Source organism: Macaca fascicularis, chromosome 8 (genome assembly GCF_037993035.2).
Source record: "Macaca fascicularis isolate 582-1 chromosome 8, T2T-MFA8v1.1".
NCBI lineage: Eukaryota > Metazoa > Chordata > Mammalia > Primates > Cercopithecidae > Macaca > Macaca fascicularis.
The window spans coordinates 106,930,821-106,951,823 of NC_088382.1; the positions used below are offsets into that span (position 1 = coordinate 106,930,821).

The 21,003-nt window shown below is 45.7% G+C and overlaps 1 protein-coding gene across 5 annotated transcripts in view; it reads right to left on the reverse strand.

Moving 5' to 3' along the window:
• TSPYL5 (TSPY like 5) overlaps positions 1 to 20,733 on the reverse strand; it is a 329,325-nt gene extending 308,592 nt beyond the window's left edge. For 3 of the 5 annotated variants that reach the window (XM_045399174.3, XM_065519463.2, XM_015455057.4), the window contains exon 1: positions 18,457 to 20,733. In XM_045399174.3, the coding sequence (XP_045255109.2) occupies positions 19,412 to 20,665 (1,254 nt within the window). In that variant the 5' untranslated portion in view covers positions 20,666 to 20,733 and the 3' untranslated portion in view covers positions 18,457 to 19,411. Of the gene's footprint in view, positions 1 to 16,301; positions 17,179 to 18,456 lie in introns of those variants that run through there. The other 2 variants (XM_005563759.5, XM_005563758.5) reach the window with 2 other exon arrangements.
• Positions 20,734 to 21,003: the final 270 nt, after the last annotated feature.

Sequence of the window (21,003 nt, forward strand, 5' to 3'; positions counted from 1 at the left end):
ACATTCCTGGGGAGTCAGTCCTATCAGAAAGGGCTGGTGGCAGCTCTATTGGGAGGGGCTTCCACAGCCAGGGCTGCCTGGTAGACAGAGTACCTACAATGCCCTTAAAGATAACTGTTGTTTATGAAAGACAGCCGCACCCACTACCTTACTTTAAACCTGCGAGTTGGTACTATCATGGTCCCCATTTTGCAGATGAAAAACGTGGTAGGACAGGAGATGCACTCCCCAAATGCACTTTCTGGAGGGAAGGACTTGCCTCCAGCTGTCAGCTCCTTCAGGGTATGCTTGCTGTAGAGAGCTGCTTTGCCCAAGGGCATCTCTTTCCTTTCCGGGTAGCCCAAGTGCAATAGCTAACAGTGGCAGGGGTACAAAGACCCATGACAGGACACCTCTGTGGGCTGCATATTCTCCGGAGCTCCCAATAGACTCTGCCCCATTCTAGCCCCTCCCCCTACAGTTCACACATGTTGATCCATAACAAACACTTGCCACTTGCCAGTAAGTGAATCTGGGCAAGTTGCTTTGTCTTCCTGTATAAAGGGTGTGGTGGAGGCTGTCCTGCCCACTTCACAAAGTGTCAACAAGATGTAGAAATGGTGGTGAGATTAACGCAAAATATGCTGACCGCAATATCTGCTCTTTGATCCACCAACATGTCAATATCCTTTCTTGGATTCTTGGATACGCTCACCCCTGGTTTCTTCAAATGGTGATAGCTATTCACTGTGATGATAGCATTACCGTGCACCAGTCACTGTGGTGACAGTATTACCGTGCGCCCGTCACCGTGGTGGTGACAGTATTACCGTGCGCCCGTCACCGTGGTGGTGACAGTATTACCGTGCGCCAGTCACCGTGGTGGTGACAGTATTACCGTGCGCCAGTCACCGTGGTGGTGACAGTATTACCAGTCGCCGTGGTGGTGATAGTATTACCGTGCGCCAGTCGCCGTGGTGGTGATAGTATTACCGTGCGCTAGTCACTGTGGTGATAGTATTACCGTGCGCTAGTCACCGTGGCGGTGACAGTATTACCGTGCGCTAGTCACCGTGGCGGTGACAGTATTACCGTGCGCTAGTCACCGTGGCGGTGACAGTATTACCGTGCGCTAGTCACCGTGGCGGTGACAGTATTACCGTGCGCTAGTCACCGTGGCGGTGACAGTATTACCGTGCGCTAGTCACCGTGGCGGTGATAGTATTACCGTGCGCTAGTCACCGTGGCGGTGATAGTATTACCGTGCGCTAGTCACTGTGGTGATAGTATTACCGTGCGCTAGTCACTGTGGTGATAGTATTACTCATAAAAATGCTATGAAATAGCCACTATTGGTGGTAGATTTGTTATTTTTCTATTCCACTGTTTTTAGAGACATTTAGATCTGGTGAAATCTGTTAAGCAATTCTAGAAGTTTGGGTTTGCAATACTGGGAGTAGGACATGGGGAGAGCTGAATTGCACTGTGCATAGAGGGAGAAGAATTTGGCATGCTGAGAAATCTAGGAGGACAGGAGTAAAGAAAGATGAGGTGAAAGAACCGTGAATGAGATAATAAGCTGCTTGTTCAGTATCTCCAGATTGTCTATAAGGTATATTAAGCTTGCAAAGTGCTTGCTATGAGTGGGTTTTGTGGAAACCGAGGCAGGAGCTGAGTTTTGAGTATGGGCTGATGGAGGCAAAACAGGCCACAGCACCGATTGATAGCCGGGACAGAGGACTCCACATGGGCATAAGCCCTATTTCTGGAGAAGGATTTGGGTTTCCCTAAACTATGGCCTGTAAGTCTGAGTCCGAGGCATTGCTTTCAAAATCACACAATATTTTGTGTGGCACAAGAGGTCCTGAGCCTTTGTCTGGGGTAGGTATGATTATGGCTGTATTAAAGATCAAGAAACTGGCCCTCAGAAAGGTCAAGCTATTTACCCAAAGTCATCAGCGGTCAGTGCTGGGGCCAAGATTCAAACCCGTATCTGTCTTGTTACAAAGCTGGTGTTCCCATGGCTACCCCAAAACCATCATTTTCGTTTCTCTGCCACCACCACCACTCTGCCCCAAGCCCATCATACTCTGCCATTCTCACACAGCCAAGCATGGTTTTCCTGCCAGGTCCCAGCACAGACCAAAAGGTGGAGCCACCAGCCCGCAAGAGACCGTCACTGGGGTACGGAGACAGGAAGGCCAAGAAGGCAAGTGCCACGGCACCTCCTGTGGCTTCACCATTCACCTCCACTTCTAGCCAGCCTCTTGCCCTCCCCACCTACAGCCACATGCCTCTCCCACGCAAGCAGGCAGGAAATCCCCCGGGAAAAGAGGCAGGTGGAAAGGGTGGCACCGTCTTTCACAGGCAAAGGGAGCTCATGGTGGGCACCCGGGATGCACTGCAGCAGGAACCCTTTAACAATGGAACCAAGAGCAAGGGCTCCATGGTGGGCCAGACTCCCAAACAGAAGACGGACAGCCCAGGCGCTGCCAAGACCACACGCCACAAGAGGGACCACTCTCCACCACTTCCTCTCAAATAAACAGCAGCGCAGCACTGCCCAGGGCCAGGGCCACAGCACAAGGGCTGCCAAAGTTTCCATTAGGAAGCCCCCCTTTTCTGTGCTGAAAATACAGCTTTCGGAGTTTAGTCTGGGTTGAGACCCCTGCATCATCTTGGGAGCCGGTTTCAAACTGACTTTTCCTTCATTTAGATTCTCCAGGGATAAAGAACTTCCTCACTACCCACTCCCCCAGCACACACCCTTCGCCAAATAACCAAACAAAACTCCTAGTTGTTTAAAGTGGTTTTACTTTTTGTTTTGGATTTTTTTTTTTCTTTTTCTTTTCCTGCTATGGAAATCAGAGAACAAATCGCTCCTCTAGGTAGGGCTGGAGACTGGAGTTCTCCATTGTTTACAGGTGAAGGGGCCTATAGGAGTTTCCTGTAATGCTGCTTGTTGGTTCTCCAGCTAACTCCCAGCAGTAGGAGGAGGAGGAAAAGGAGGGGAGGAGGAGGAGGGGGAGAGGGAGACTCCCCTGTTGAAGGTGTCGGCCCAAAGTCCTGGGCTGCCCCGGCTGGCCTCACATTCTCTTTGAGCATCACTTCTTCACCCTGTCCTCCCACAGCTGGCTGGAATACAGAGCTAGGCTTGACCACAGACGAGGGAAACTGAGGCACTCAAAGGGCTGAGATAACTGTGCACAGTCCCCTGGGCTCTGCCTTGGCACAGGAAAAGTCTCCCTTTTCTGGGGGGTCTCTGTTTCCTTCTGCTCTTCACCTCATCCTCAGAGCAAAGCTTTCCCTCTTCCTTTCTCCCTTTGCCCCAAGGCTGGGCACCCACTCTGGACTCCTTTGATTGCTAAAGGAGGAAACTGTCTTTTCTGCTTGGACCCAGGCTCCCCACTTGGACTTGGGGATGGAATCATCTGGACACCCACTTCTCCCAACCTGATTAACCCATTTATGTCCTGCCATGACGGCTTTCCTTTTCTGTTATCCCACATCAAAGTCTGGACACCCCAAGCCCCTACATTTTGAGCAATGCATCTAAAATTCTCTTAATTCCCTTGTACCCATCTCCTCTGTCACCACAGTCCAGCCCAACCCAGAGGGATGTGCACCGAACCACCACCACAAGCACAGTCCATGTCTTTCTCTGACTCATGTTCTTGGAATGCGTTTGTGTGGAGCATTTCTCACTAACAATCTTTTCCCCGGTGTTACACATTCATTCTAGTTCTGTCCTGCTCTGTCCAGAGGTGAACCCTGCCATCTCTCTGAGCCTCGGACACTTTACCTATACGGCCAGTCTTACATCCATCCCTCATATGGCACCGTCCAGGGCTGGAAGACACCCCTGCACCTGTGTGTCCCTCTGCCACCCACGTTCACGAGGCATATCCTGTGATGGGTTATCCCCAGGGGAACAGAGCCATTATGCAGAGAGTGAAAAACTCCCAAGCCTCCCTCAAATATGAACCCTTGGTTCCCAAGAAAATCCTATCCCTGATTCTCAAGGTGCCAGCCTGTATCACTGGACCCTGTGCGTCTGCCCCTGAGGAAGCCCCTTCATCTGTCAGTAGTGGCCGTTAGCCTCACTTTTTGGACTTCGCAGCCTCACATGCCCACAGACAGCAACCACTATCTGGATTATCTGTAGCCAAGAGGCACATCAGAAATACAGAGGGAAAATACCAAAACCTTAAGAAAAGTATAATAGTAATTAAACAAGGTTTGATGCCTTGAGAGTTGAAAGCATATGTATGTCACACTAAAGCAGCAACCAAATTTCTATCATATAAAGACTGTGCTACTGTGTAGAAAGGCAGTGTAGGGAGTTGCTGATGCTCGATGCCTGACCCTGGCCCGGATCCTCATAAATCAGTGTTTTTGATTCCTGTCCCTCCCACTTCCTTATTAACAAGGATGACCCGGGAATGGAGTGCTTCTTCAGTGGGCATCTATTGTTTTGGCCTGCCCAGCATCCATCCCCCATTCCTCTGGTATTAGCACCATGATTTATTTTCATTTGGAAAAAAAATCACCCCTTTCCTATTGTCCGTTCTTGTAGCTCGGGTGGGGCTGACCCCTTTCCTGGCTCCAGGGCTGGGCAGTGACCCAGTTCTTAGCAATTGACTCAAGTGTTTATAATGACCTAATAAGCTAAGAGTCAATCTCAGGATTTATTTTTTTTTTTTCCTTTGGTACTGGCAAGGAAGAAATACTTTCATGCTTTATTAGGGTTACTGAAAGGGTAAGCTTTGCAGGCCTAGAGCATCGAGAAGCCATCTTGCCACAGGGAGGAAAGTGTCTGCCCCTGGATCAAGTCATATCTGAAACCCAGACTGCCCCTGGACTTTTCAGTTCTATACATAATTTGAGCCTTGTTTTTTTTTATAACTTCCATCTAACTCCAAACTTTTATTCCTCTTTTACAGATTAAAAAAAAAATCACTTAGAGAAGGTAAGTAACCTTCCAGGTTCCAGGTACCTTCCAGGTACGCTAGCTAGTAGCTCTCAGAGTTTTGATATGAACACAGTCCAACCCTTTTTTTTTTTTTTTTTTTTTTGAGATGGAGTCTCACTCTGTCGCCCCGGCTGGAGTGCAGTGGTGCAATCTCGGCTCATTGCACCCTCCGCCTCCTGGGTTCAAGCAATTCTCCTGACTCAGCCTCCTGAGTAGCTGGGATTACAGGCACCTGCCACTACACCCAGCTAAATATTTTTGTATTTTCAGTACAGACGGGGTTTCACCGTGTTAGCCAGGCTGGTCTCAAACTTCTGACCTCATGATTTGCCCACCTCGGTCTCCCAGAATGCTGGGATTACAGGTGTGAACCACCACACCCGGCCTGATTCCAAGTCTTAGTTGTCATACTCTACAACCTTCCATTATATTCCTTCCCTTCACTCTATGCTCCAGACCTAACTCTAGTAAACATTTAACAGACAACCATTCTGGAACATGTGGTGTTGCCATCAGGTACCCAAAGCCAGTGACTCCAGCCAGGCTTACTTGTACCACCGTCCATATCCACTGCGCTTTCTTGGTTCCAACTGGAGTTTCAGTTTGGGTTGTGAAGGCCAGGGCTTTCAAACACAGACTTCAAGCCAGCTACAAGGTAAGCATGTTCTGCAAACTGCATTTTACCATTTTTCTTTAGCCAAGAAATTCACATCATTTTCCACCAATTGCATGTTGACCCAGAAGCTACTGGAGCACTCAGACAATAAGAACTACCCATGGATGACTGTTTGGCAGAACTGTCTCTTTCAAAGCTGGCTTGGGGCACCATGGTTCCAGCTCAACTAGGGCTGAGGAGCATTTAAAATTACTGAACAAGGTGAGGTGAGACTTCAAAACCCTTACATCCAACTCCAATTAGAACAATCCCATGAAAAGAGAGCCTGAGAAATGCGCGGGCCATACCATGTTGGGAATGACTCTCCCTGTTTTCCCCTAGCCCGCAACTAAGAAGAGGCTGAGATAAATAAGATAAGCTTTTCTGGAAGGATAATATAACAAAAGTCCAACAACAAAAAGAATGGCCCCCCAAATGGTGATCTTTAGCAAAGTTACTGGGCTATGGGGAAAGTTCTCCATCTGGAGGTCTAGAGCAATCATTATTTGGGGGATTTTGGGTTTCAAATGATAACTACTCCTAGCCAAATTGTTATAGAATCAACACACAATCATCAGCAAAGTACGGGCTTATGTTTAATCTGCTCACAGGATTACTCTAGAAACTGGGGCCAGATTGAGAAAACTGTCTTTAATCAGAGGCCAAACTAAAGTTTTGGCTGCTGCTGTAGCATTTTGCATTATTCAGATGCCTCAAATGTAACTGTTGAAATAAATGTTCATGCTTAATTGGAATGCAAGGTGACACCACTTGATTTTCATGCTGCTTAGATCCACAGGAAATCCATCAAAAAAGTCAACCATATATGGTAAAGCTACCAGGGCTGATACTTAAATTCATAGCTGGTTCACATCTCTTGCCAAAGCACCAAATACTTTTTCTAGGAGGCCAACAATATAGATTTAACACCTAAAAATAATTTCCTTGACCAAAAGTAGCCTCTAAATCATTGAGAAATATTAATGTATGTATTTTATTTGGAAAGAAATAACAGAAAATATAAAATTAATCCCATTGATTAAAAAGAATTTAAAGTGCCTCCACTGAATCATGAGTAGGACAAAGAAACTCCCAAAATCTTCCAAGAATTTGCTGTATTGCCCTATGACCACTTGGTCATATGCTGGCTTTTGTTAAATTTTTGTTTCATGTTTTCATTGAACTGTTCATATATATACACACACACATATATATACATATCTATATTTTAATCTATCTATCTTTACTCTTCCTATTTAGATGAAACAGAAAGCGCAAGCCTGTATTCTACAGGTCCTTTGACCCTATGGTGCCTAACTCATGCCTGAGATCACAGAAGGTACTAAACACAAGCAAGCTGTCTGAATCGATGAAAAAATGTTGACTATTCTCCCTTCTCCAAGGTATTCTAGCAATGGTGGTCATGGAGTCTGATGAGTCCCTGGCCTTAGAATTGTGTGGCGAGTGCCTATCTAACAGCGATGCTCCTTCTTCCTTGCAGTTCCCAGGGAAATAGTCCTGGTCAGCCCAAGCCAGTCATGGCAGTAACAGTTTCCTTTGCCAGCAATTTGTCTAAGGGTGAAGACTCATTTCTGCCCAAAAAGATAGAAAGTCCATTGGGAGGCTTCAGGAAATATTTTCCTCCCCAGTAAAAGAGACGGGGTTCTAGGGGAAAAGTCCTTGTTTGCTTCCTTTCCTAACTTTCCTGTTTTAAACACTGTATTTGTGGATATGATGCCTGGAACAGAAGCAGTCATCTCAGGTCCATGGGACAGATTTGAAGACAAAAAGTCTTTGCCAAATCCAAAGATGCTGGAGGGGAAGGACCAGAAGGATGGAAAGAATCTGGGAGCTTGATAAGTTAGCAGCTAAAACTAAGCATAGGATCACCTACCTCCAGATTCCTTACTACAAAAATAGCGTCTGTCCTTATTTCTGGGCCTAAGTGAGGGTTTCTGTTACTTGCAACTGAAAGCATTCTAACTGATTCATATCACCCATGTTAAAAACAGGAGTAATTGTGTCTCCCCTCTTCTAGGAGGGCGTTGTATCTCATCTCTTCTAGGTACGTTATAATTGAGAGAACAGAGGTTCAGGAGCCAAACAGATGCCAGTCAGACAGAGTTCTGGCTGAGTAACCCTGAGCAAGTTTCTTAATTTTCAAAGCTTCAGTGTAATTAACTATAAAATGTAGGTAACAATGAAGACTTCATAAGCTTGCTATCGTAAAAAAATAAAATAATGACTGTATATAAGTCACTTACGCATGCAGTAGGTGCTCAATGTTAACTCCTTACTTTTTTACTTTCCATATAATCCCTGTGTGGAGTAGAAGGGTCAAATTGTGTGAAGGGGAAAGCACACTCCCATGGTAGTATCAAGAAACCTTGATTTGATTTTTCATCATCTTTCTTATTCCAAGACAAGACAAATGATAGGGATTGCTGTCCATGTGGGAGGCTGGAGCTCAAAGAACAGCTTCTAATCAGCAGGCCTGCCTGCGTGGCCTGTATACAGACAAATCCCTCATTTAGGAGCTGTTCTTGCCTTTTGTTGAGCCTGATGCTATCTTTGACTCAGCCTGATCAAACCATCTGCTTAATACCTCTATTCAGAAAGGCCCCCACGTGCTGGGCTTCTTTGAGCCAGGAGGGTCTCTATTTCCCACAACCTGCCCACAGCTAGAAGCCTTTAAAATGTGGACCCAACTACCTCAGTGGGCAGTGATCCCTGAGTGAGTGTGCATCTGCCCTGGCAGCTTCAGGATGGTGTGGGCCTGAGGACAAGCAGCAGGCAGTCAAAGCTGGCTTGCTGGCCACTCTCATGGCCTTTCTGGACACACACCTAGATATGGCCCCCACACACATGTGTGACACACTTTCCTCCCTGGTGATTAGGCACAGTGATCGTCAACCCCTGGAGAGCTGAGAACCTATCTATAGTCACACACTGTCCTTCCTCCTTCCTGAAGGCATGAGGACGATGTTAGCCTAACTCACAAACTCATACTGTAAACCCCCACCACAGAGGCAGTGCAGAATAATGGTTAAGAGCCTCTACCCATAGCTCCAGGAATTACAACTTATGTAACCTTGGCAAGTCACCTAAACCCTCTTGGGCTCTTTTATCTCATCTGGAAAATGAGTATGAAAATAGATTTGTTGTGATAATGTGTATAATGTGCTTAGCACTGTCCTTAGCATGTGGTACCCAATCAATAAAATGGACTCTCCCAGGCCACTTGTATATTAGGAAGGGATCATCTCCTCCTGCCGAAGGACAATCCTAAGGCATGGCCCACCCAACCTGCCATCTTAATTGGCTATGGCTCATAAGATCAACATTTACACTAGTCCAAAATATTTGTCAGATATTTCCTATGTGTGGGCATTTGGGATCCAGCAGCAAGGATCTTTGAGAGGTTACAGTCTAAGGAAAGAAACAAACTCAGAGACAAAATCATAGTCATGAATTGTAAATCCCATCAAGAAAAAGAGGGAGCTGTGAGAAGGAGTACAAAGTGAGCAGCAGGAGTGGGAGTATCATTTTACTGAAAGTCAGATAAGACCTCCTGCTGAGAGAATGGCATGTAACTTGTAGGGACTCAGTGTCCCTCACATAAATGCTAGAAGGAAAATATATTGTCCTCGGGCCAGAGGTGGCACTAGTAGCAAGACAGGTTCTCAAAGCACAAGATGAAGAGATCTCCTGGTATGGTGGGGCCCCACCAACCTTGCTTCCTTAGGGACAATATGCCCTGAAATTATAACCACCTCCAGAATGTGCCTGGGCTCAAATGCCTCACCTTGCACCCTTGTCCCCCTCTAAGTGCCCTGAATTGTCTCATAAATCATCTAGTCCCACAGCACTTGGCAAAGTAGCACTGGGGTTTGATGACCGTATTTTCCACGTAGTCTTGGAATTCAGGCTACTTAGTATTGAAGCTCAAAATAATTTTCCGCTAGATTTACTCACACTGTTCCACTCTGCAGGTTAAACTCCTGTCCAGGTTGCTTTTCAGTGAAACCACTTTTAGAGATTGTTTTTGTTCCACCCCAATTTTCTGGAGTCATTTAAATTCAAGGGACCTCTTAGAAGATCGCAGATTATATATACATACCTACGTATAAAGACAGAGAAAGATCCCTGTGAAAGTCATTGTCCAGAATCACATTGGCTTTGCTTTTCCTTGTTTTCAATTACAGACTCATGTGCTGTGGAACATTACTAAAGCACAGTGTGCATGGCACATTTCCAACATTTTTCATTTGCTTTCCTGCTGTCTTCCATTTCCCTACTTGATTTCCAATGTGAGAGTGATGTGGTGCCACTGTGTTTTTTGCCCAAAGCTTTGTGCAGGTAATAGCTTCCCTCCCCCATCTCTTTAAATCCATTTCTATTAGGTTCATGCTTCTCCTTCACTTGAAGTTATTCCCAATCTCTGCTCCTGGGCTCTTCTAACCTCTTTGTAGTTGGTCACTGATGCCTTCATCAATTTCTAAGAACCATTCATTTGCATTCATTCAGTGCTTAATGAGCACCTACTATGTGCAGGCCACTGGGCTGTGGGAATACAAAAATGATTACCACCTACTGTTTGTTATTCTTCTGTGATCTAAGGATCACATAGTCTCTGGTGGGAGCAGGCAGGTAAACAGGTAAGTACAAGTCGCTACATTAGTTACCGCAGATTGAAGAGTGGACAGAATATTGTGGAAATAAAGAAAAGGGAAGGATTAATTCAGCCTTGAAAGATTAAAAATAACATCACAGAACAAGCATATCTGAGCTGTATGTGAAAGGGCTTTCTTGCTGAGCAAACAGCTTGTGTAAATATGAGTGTTCAGAGAATGAGATATGGTTCATACTGGCTAGAGCACAGTACAGGGTGGCAAGGGGAGATAGTTAGAGACAAAGATGAGAGGAGTTTGGTAAAGGTTGGTTAGGGCCAAAATACAGGTCAACTGAACAGTTGACTGTAACTGACTATAAATATTAAATAAATGAAAATCCACACGCTTGTAGTGACAGTAAAGAAATCATGCCCTTTTTGAGACCACTGGAGGTTATTATTATACCAACTTCCGATGCTGAAAATTGGTGATTAAAGGGAAGGAATTAAGTCTTTACACTGCCTTTTTAGGAGAAAATGTAGTTCCTTGCCAGACGATGAGGGAAAGACCTCCCTTATACCAGAATACCAGCTAAAGCACGTAGTAAGAATGACAGGATTATAAAATCACCATTTTGCAACTGACAGTGAAATATCTGACGTGGGCAAAAACCATCAATGGCTGCTAAAACCTTGGGATGAAAAGTTTTAGGAAACATAATATTCTCCCAGTAACAGAGAACCATCTAGAAATTACCTGCTAACTGGAAAGGGAAAATGCATCTTTACAAAAGAGAGACATGGTGATCACCATCTTAACCAAAAGATCAAACTAATGGTACAAACGTGGGACAGCCTCTCACTGTGCACCTTCTGATGTGACACATATGAAGTACACAGCTTCATTAGGTAGTATCTTAGGTAGTTTCAACGGCATCTTTAGTTTAAAAAAAGAAAAAAAGGAGATAGAGGAAAAAGTTAAAACCAAGAAGCAGCAATTGGACAAATCTAGAGTATGGGGCATCCTACAAGACAACTGCCCTAACTTCTTCAGAAAGTCAATGTCACGAGTGGGAAAATTTTAAAAGGTGGGGGGGGATTATCTTGATTTTAAAAAGACTAAAGAGATGTAACGGTCAAATGGAATGCCTGAATATTATTAAATCCTGATTGTGAAACTAACACGATAAGATAACCTTGGGAACAATAGAGACATTTAAAGATATTTAAATATGGACTGGATACTAGATGGTATTTGGGAACCAATTTCTAGTCTTATAATGATCTTGTGATTATGTGGGAAAGTATCTTTTTTTTTTTTTTTTTTGAGACAGAGTCCCACTCTGTCACCCAGGCTGGAGTGCAGTGGCACGATCTCAGCCCACTGCAACCTCTGCCTCTCAGGTTCAAGTGATTCTCCTGCCTCAGCCTCCCAAGTAGCTGGGATTACAGGCGTCTGCCACCATGCCCAGCTAGTATCCTTATTTTTAATGAGATGCACGCTGAGTATTTAGGGATGAAGCATCATGCAACTAATTCAAATGGTCCAGCAAAATATATATACACACACATAAATAGACAAACTAAATATGTCTGAAAGTTCACAATAACTGAACTTAAGTTGTAGGTATACAGGTGGTCATTGTACTTTTCTGAATATTTGAAAGTTTTCATAATAAGGAAGTTTGAAAGAAACAAAAGGAAAGGGCACATAATGGAGGGCTTGTTATGAGCTCCTTGGGATTCTGGATCCTACTGCTGAAGGTTTCAACCAGTGGTTGATATGATCAAATTTACATTTTAGAAAGCTTATTGATGTATTGCATTTACTCAACCAGTATTTATTGATCACCCATATCAAATGTTGAGTGAACCCTGAGGTAAGTGCTGTGGGAGATACGAAAACCAAAAAGGCATCATCTGGCAGAAAAGCATTTACCATGTAATAGAGGAAATGAGACACAAAACACTAAGCACAAAGTATAGCTTTCTTGTCACAAGGGGTAACTGGGAGACCTGGGGGGAAAAGGCAGATGCACGGCGCCTCCAGGTGTTATCTGGTATTCAACGTCCACAAAATTATCTCAGAAAGCATAAAACTACAAGTGACTGAAAATCACCTGTCAGCTCTAGCCCCTTGAACTTTCCTTATTTCTAGATGGCAGAACTCTAACCCCATGAGAGATACTGGAAAATGCAAGTTTTCCTTGAGGTAGGGTGTAGGAATGTGACCCATTTCTGACCCAAGGGACCTGACTTAGGTCTCCTGAAATCTACCAGGGACTACTGACAAAGATCTTCTTTCCTGATAAAAACAGACATGTAAGAAGGCCCCCTCCTCCTCCTCCTTTCTTCCCACCTCTGAGTGCAGTTGGGTGAGGTTGCGATGCTTGCAGCTGGAGAATCGTGAGGGGAAAGCCAAGGGAAAGAAAGAAAAGATGGCAGACTCAGATCCCTAATATCATTAAGCCTCTGAAGCCTACAACCTGACAACCTCCCGTTACCAGACTTCTTCTTAAAGAAGCAAAATTTCCCCCTTTCCAACTCATTTATATGCAGTTGTTGATATATACGGCCCAAAACCGCACTCAGTCCTCATCAGCAAGCATACTATGTCTACAGCCAATCCTAACCTTTGAACAATGCAGTTGAAGGAAGACTCACCCACCGAGTCAAGTCGGTCCTGCCCCTAGTTATGACCACACGCACGCTGTAGTTAGGGATGGTAAAGAAGTTTCACATTCATATGCCAACTCAGATTAATTGGCAACAACTGGATAATCTGCTGTGCAGAAAGTTAAATACAGGTTCTGTGGAAAGTGTCTAGATTCATAGTGTCAGACATCTGCCCTGGGCCACATGCTTACCGTCCCATGGATGGATGGAATTTGGAATCAGAAGACCCAAGTTTATAAGTCCTGGCTCTACTACTTTTGTGATTTTGGTCATTTAACCTCTTTGAGCCTTCTTATGGGATAGTTGTTATAATCAAGATAATATAAGTAAATGTGCTTTATTAACCATGAAGTGTCACACAGATGGTAGTTACTTTGTCTTAGATTTGTCAAACCTCAGCTGAGGACCAGGTTGACAGGACGGAGGGAGAGAAGGAATTCAAGGCTCGAGCCCTGGATGACCAGTAGCTGAACACCTGACAGGAGGGTCTAAGTCCAGAGTTTCAGGTGAAAGTGAATGAGCAGTAGTGAGTTGTGATCCTGAACAGTGAAATATAGTTGGAGAAGATTCCAAAAGCAGAAGTGAAGACGCTAAGGGCAAATAAAGATAGAAACCATGGACTGGATAGCCTACACTCCACTTTTTTATTGTCCCAACACCTGACGGATATGACCCTACTCATCAGTTACAGTGGCTCCCCGTGACTAAGGACTTCTCTGAATCTTCAGAGGGGCAAGCAAATTTGCCAAATTTCCCACCCTAGGTGGTTCTAACATGCCTCCCTAGGGCAGTGTGTCTCTTTCCTCTGTTGCAAACCACTATAGTAGACTAGAATAAAGAAGCCCAAAGTGCAAGAATAGACAGTCCAAAGCTGGTAGAGATCTTTGGTAAGCTCAGGGCGGCAGGACCATTTTATTTTTCTCTCCCCGCTCACCTATGGCCTAGCACAAACCTACCACATTTCAAAAAAAGCCCAGGAGGTAACAGTTAAAAAATCAGAAGAGGCCTTTTTATAATAAAAGTCAACGCTAAAAGGGGTCCAAGGGTTCTTAAGATAACTAGAATGACCCAAGAGGCCCTCCCTCTCCAGGTTATGGAAGGCCTGAGTCCCTTGTGAAGTCTTACCTAAAGGCCAAAGGTGAGGGAGGCTTCCTTTAGCCCCCTCTTCAACCCACATGGACCTAAAGCATTCACCAGCCCCATGCAGGAAAATGGAAAAAAGGAGATTGACTATCAATCTCTTGACGGTGAAAAGGTGAAAGCTAAGAAGAGATTGAAACCTATGGTGGGTGGGTGGCGGGGTGGGGTGCAGGTGGGGGAAGAAAAATTCAAAGTTGTGTTTGTCCACAGCTATATTTCCAATGTCTACACCAAGGATTAGTTCATATAAGAGGCAATGAATGAATGAGCTGATGGAGAAGTAGTAAATCCCAGATTGAATGGGTTGTCCAAGGAACTGAAGAGAGGTGTTTGAAAGAGGGCCTGGACAACAGAGGCTCTGCACCCACAGGGAAGCAAGTGCGTAAACGGAATTGAACTGGGCAGACAGCCCCTCCCAATTCATAATCAAAGCAGACTGAGTGAATCCTGAGAGGAAGATCAGGCCTAGAGAGGCTGCTCTCCATCCCTTCTGCATTCCACATATCAGAAAAACTCCAGGGGTTTAAATTTTGTTTAACATGAAAAATTAGGAGATTCTACATAAAGATACTATTGATAAACTGAAGATTATTCCTACTTGAGTCAAGTGCTATGTGTGTGCATTCTTGAACCAGACTGCCTGAATTTAAAGCCTGGCTCATTCATTACCAGCATGATCCTGAACAATTTACTCAACCTCTTTTTACTCCATTTCCTCAACCCATTAAGAGATAATTAAGAGATAATTAAGAGATAATTATCACTTGTCATAAAGACTCAATATATTAATCCTTGTATAACACCTGCAATGGTGCCTGGCACATGATATGCCTCAATACAATTAACTACCATAACATGAGGCACGTATGTGTCAAAAGAATACAAGTTAAGATGTTGTTAGGGGTTAAATTGCCCCTGCCCTCACACCAAATTCGTATGTTGAAATTGTAATCCCCAATACTTCATAATGTAGCTGAATTTAGAGACAGGGTCTTTAAAGGGTAAAGTTAAATGAGGTCATTAGAGGGGCCCCAGTTCAAGATGACTAGTATCCTTATAAGATACTAGGACACGGACACACACACACACACACACACACCCCCATGTGAAGACAGAGAAGAAAGCTATATATAAGCTGAGTGAGGTCCTCAGAAGAAATCAACCCTGCTGATACCCTGATCTTGAATTTCTAGCCTCCAGAACTGAGAAAATAAATTTCTGTTGTTTAAGCTACTCAGTCTGTGGTACTTTGTTATGGCAGCCCCAGAAAACTGATACAGATTTTCTTATGAAACAAATGTGGCCCACTTTAAAAATTACCAAATTCAAATGCCCTGAGGCATCTGAATATAAACGGTGCTTTAAATTCATTCATTCATTCAACACTGGAGCACCTACTATGCCCTGAACACTGCATGTTTATTTATTAAAACCCTTCATCATATAAGCCCATTTTATTTTCTTGTAACAACCCACTTCTAATTTTGTCCATTTTCTGCTGGGCAGCTTAGTGTGCCACTTGGTTGTCTGCCACTGCTTCTCCTGATTAATGGGAAATGATCCTTGTTATGGATCTGAAATGAACAGCATCAGAGGATGTAGTTCTCAACTCTGGCTAAACACTAGAATCACCTGGGAAGTTATAAAAATATCCACACCCAGACCTACCCTTACCCCGTTCTGATTTAGTTGCTCTTTGTGTGGAGCTCTGGCAGTGTTTCTGTAAGCTTCCCAGACAATTCTAGTGTGCAACAAAAGTTGAGCACCATTACTCAAGTTTAAAAGGGCCTTCAAGGTCACCCCCCCTTTCAATTCAAAGTGCAGTTCACAAATCACCAGCACTGTCATCATCTGGAAGCTCCTTAGAAATGCAGAATCTCAGGTTCCACCCCAAACTACTATATCGGAATATATATTTTAACAGGACTCCCCACACAATTCAGATGCACCCTAAAATTTAAGAAGCAACGTATTCCTACTAGAATCTAGATGATTCACAGAATCTAGATTATTCTAATGGGAGTTCACTGCTTCTGAATCGACTAGAACGCATGTTAAAAACTAAGCTACCTGGCTTCCTCTCAGAATCATAGAATCTCAATCTTTGGGAAAAAGGCCTAGAAATCAAAATTTTATGTGTTTTTGTGTAGCTAGCCACACAAGGGTCTGCGGCTTGGGAATCACTTACCTAGGGCAATGTATATACCCTTTCAACTGCCCAGCCTCTGTTTAACAACTTTCCAATTCTTTTTTGAAAATCAGAAATATAACAGAGATACAGGTTTTTATTTTTCCACCACGCATGCAAACTTACAACTATTTATACTGTTTAGGAACACAGAAATAATTGCGTTATTAACAGGGTGTCAAATTACCAAGTACAACAACCAGTTACTAATTATTTTGGGGGAGGTTATTTTCACAGAACACAGCAACAATTTCTAAATTATTCTTCCAAAACCAGAGTTATGAGACCAGTACAAGCTGGTAACAATGCTAACGGTCACACAAGTTTCCATGTTACACAGAAAAAAAAGATTGACATTCTGCTGAAGGGTCTCAAGTACCTTATCATATCAGAATTTTTGAAAGAGTTTTACAACAGAACAGTCTCTCTCTTGTTTTGTGGATACAAAGGGAAAGGAAGCATCCCTCTCATTTCTTTTTGAGACTCCTTGTTAATTCTTAAAACACATTTCTAAGGCCCATCTCTGGAACTTCGTTAGTTAACATTAGAAGCGAAAAGCAGACCTGATGTGATTATGATAGTGCACCCCATCACTATCACCATCAAAAGAGACTACCAATCTCCCAAAGTAGTCACGGTTGCATTGGCTTAGTGTCTTGGATTTTCAATAAACAATACAGATGAAAAAGAGGCAGATACAGATGAAACCAGGTTGACCATAACTGATAAATGATGCAGCTAGGTGATGGACACATGGGGTCCAAGGACCATCCTCTCCACTTCTATGCATGTCTGAAAATGTCCGTAACAAAGAGAAAAAAAAATTAACAACAACAAAAAAAAAAAGCAGACTTGCACAGCTCTATCTTCCCATTAGACTAAAATGGGGAAAGTGGTAAGACTTTAAAGGTAAGATGTACAGCATATAGCACTCTTCTGCATGTACAAAGCCACACCTAGAACAAAAAAGAAAGTAACCAAAGTAACATCATTCTGTTCCTGGTTTGTCTCTGTGGCTTATAAAATCTACTGATGATAAGATTGGACAACACCTTGGAAACACCCTCAACTAGGCATCCTATTTGTCCATAACCTCTTCAACTCTCCTTTTCCAAGCTAAGGAGGTCCCTCCCATACTCTATCACTGACAGACAGGCATGCTCCCCCTGCAGCTTTTCAAGCCATTTCTGTCTGATTTGCCAGGCCCACACCGTACCAGTATCATGCCTACTCGATGGTTTTGCTCCAAATCCCCAGCCTAGCACACCCTTGCTACAACTTTAAGTCAAGGTCTCTCCTGAGGAACTTAGAATGAGGTCTCCCTAACAAAAGAGAAGGTAGGGAAGAACGGGCGTAGATACAGTCCTTCTTCCCCACCCTCAGGGATAAGAGAGGGAAAGGCCCAGCTCCGCTTTTAAACCCACTGGAAATAATCTGGAGATCCAAAACAGATTCTGCCCATCCCCATCCCCATCCCCCAGGAGAAGCTTGAGATACTCCATAATGGAGACTAAAACCCACTCCCGGGGCTATTTGAGGTAGAAGCAAAGAGAGCAAAGGCCTGCTGAAAGTGGGAAAGCTGGGGGTTGAGGTCCAGATGGCCAGAGGCTACCACAAAGGAGGAAACAGCAGGAGGCACTTGAGTCTTAGGGAGTATTAAAACAAAGTCAAAACAAGAGTAAACACTAGTCTATGATATGGCTGCCTTGGGGTTTATCACTCGAGCAGACGCTAGGCATGAAACAGTTTTTCAACTTCAGAACTGTAGAGCAAGCCCGGGAGACAGGTTCAGGGTCTGCCAGCAGATCCATTTGGCCTTCTGGTTTCCTCAACTCTCTTTCAATCTAGTATATGTGCGCAGTGCCAAGTTCTCAGATATCTCCCTAGCTGTATGTAGAAAAATGTGGTTTTTCAGTTGTTCTCTCTGTGGTACTATTTAAACAAAATAAAAAGGAATAAGGAAAAAAGTAAGGGGAAGGTGCAAGGAGAGGAAAGCAGGCTACCAAGAAAGGGAGGGAGGAAAGAATAATGAGGGAGGAAATGAGGGATGGAGGAAGGCAGGCAAGTGAAGTAAGAAGTGTGAGTGACCTGAAGTCAAGCAAGCAGAGGCCCACAAATCAGAAATACCTCTTCCCCAGAACCCCTACTATAGCACTCTGCTCATGTCTTAGAAGGGAATAAGGGAAGTTGACAGCGGTATCTGGATTCTATATAGGCCCAGTCCTCACCCTCACCTGCAGCCACAGCATAATGACGGTGAACACATGTCCACACATACCAGCCCGCCCATCAGTCTGGCAGCCAGTAGGGTTCCTGGAAAGCTGGGGAGGGTAGGTGTGTGTCTCATGCACTGGTAGGGGGCCTCAGTCCACAGGCAGTTCTTGAGGTCCTTGTTGACCAGGAAGCCAACTGGGGCTGACAGCAACCCAGACAAAACTTAATGGCTTGATAGTGACACGGCATGGGAAGATCCTGATGAGATTAAAGTTCACCAGTAGAAGGGCCCAGAAGCAAGAAGAGACACATGATGGTACAGAATACATGGCATACTGCTTCTTGCCCTTAACTTCATGCATGCCCAGCAGTTAAGTGCCATTCTGCAGAACATCAAGCAGGATGGGTCTCACGGACCACAGGCCAAAGCCAGAAATAAAGTAGGTGACATCTTAGCTGGTGACCCCAGACCCACAGAACAGTAAGTTCTAGGTGATGACTAATACCATGTGCACTGGCTTCATTCTGCAGTGGCAATGGAAACGCTTGCATAGATGACATGCACGGCCAGCATGAACACGAAGCCCAGCAAGTCACCGGCCCTGAAGGAGCAGAGCTTGAGGATGCACTGGTGGTCCTGGAGGATGACTCATGAGTGTCCATGTTAAAGACAAGTAGGAAAGGCCAGAGCCAAGAACAAGGTCCAGGCAATGTAGATAAAAGGCAGCACACATCTAAAGTACGCGTGCTTAACATATGAACAGTCCAGGTGCGATCACATAACATGTGACACTAACGTAGAAAAGCAAGAGGCTATGGGAGGCAAAAGAACATGATCATAAACGCCATATTCTTGTAACTAAAGTCCAAAGGGTCTATAGTACACAGAGACCAACATGAAGAGAAGGCAGAGCGCCAAATATGTAGTCAACCAGGAACAGCCCAGCAGGAGGTAGCAGGGACACTTGTGCAGGATCAGTTGGACTGGCTCACCCCAGGCTGAGTAGTCTCCACTGGCTGCTTTCCTGGACCTTGCCTGCCTTCTTTTTCCTTTCCTTTCTCTACACGAGCCCCTTCACTCAAAAGGTAGAACTGCAGGGGATTGGGCCACAATTCTTCGTTGATTATCTCCACAATCTTGTCAGACTCAATGGAGCTGTGGTTTGAAAACCAACCAAAGAAGCTACGGTTGTTTTCTGGGTTTCCCTGGCTTACGGACTGGAGATCATGCCCTGGGAGCCACTGGATTGGAGTAGAACGAGACACCACCTGGCCAGAAGGACCACAGCCATATTCCTTGATGAGCACCTTATTTTGGAAATATGGGTTGCGATCGAAGTAGAACTTGATTTTGTAGCCCAATCTGGCAAGGCCGAGCTCTTCCACTTCCAAGCTGTTTAAGTAGCTCAGTACCTCTTTCTCTTGGCTGTTCAGAAACGATGCTAGCTGGGGGTGGTTCTGAAATGCTTGCCCCCAGAAGCCCGGGATATTTTGGATGAGGTGGTTCCTGCGCTCCAAGTGCTGCAGTCGCAACTGCCCAAACTTCCTGGAGAGCCGAAGGTAGGCCCTGTCCGCCTGGGCGTTCATGTTCTCCAGCTTCAGCTGCACGTTCTCCAGCGTATCCATGCTGCCTTCCGTCGCTGGGGGCCCCGACCCTGCATCCCTCTCTTCCTTCTTTTCCTCCCCAGCTGAGACCGAGGTATTCTCCCCTGCCGACCCTTTCTTCTGCCTGCCACCAGCTATGACCTGAGGCCCCCTCCCCGCGGTGCTACAGGTTTCTGGGGCCTTCTTCCCGGCAGGGCCACGCCGGTTTCCAACGCGGGGGGCATTTTTCGGCCTTCCCACGGTTCCCGCTGTTCCCACGAAGACAGTGTCTGCGGCCAGGCGCTCCGAGAGAGATGCGGCCTTTCCCGGGCCGGGCCTGGCCGCGGCCTGCCCGCGGTCCCCCGCAGCTCGGGCCCGCAGCGCGAGGCCACAGTCCAGGGGGAGCCGGCAGGCGGCCTCCTCCCCCAGCCGGAGGAGCTGCGCGGACGCAGCGGTTTCCAGGCCACCCCACCCCGCGCCAGCCTGCACCTGTGCCGCCTGGGTGTCTTCCCCGAGACTCTGGTACTGTGAAGGGTCCGGGTCGCGCGGGGCGTCGTCCGGAGCAGGGCGGACTCGGGCTTTGGCGCGGCCTTTGCCCCGGTTTTTCGCGCGGGAGGACTTTCGACCCCGACTTCGGCCGCTCATGGTGGTGGCAGAGGCGGCTTCAAAGCCACGCTGTGACCCTGCGGCTCCTAACGCCAGCTCACGGTCGGAGCGGGTCTCTCCACGGCAACTGCCGACGTCACGACCGTACAACTGTACCGTCGCGAGAGGACGGGATGCGCCCCGTGATTGGCGCCGCCGCTGCGGCTGCGCAGGAGACGACCCCCGCGGGCGCTCCCACCCCCATCTCGCGCGGACTCGCTTTCGGTCTTAGCGAGTTTCTCTGATACGCGTCCGGGGGATGCTGCCCTTTCATTTCTTCCCCGCGGTCTCATCGTGCCCTCAGGGTCTCGCTGAACAAGGCAACGCTAAGAGCCATC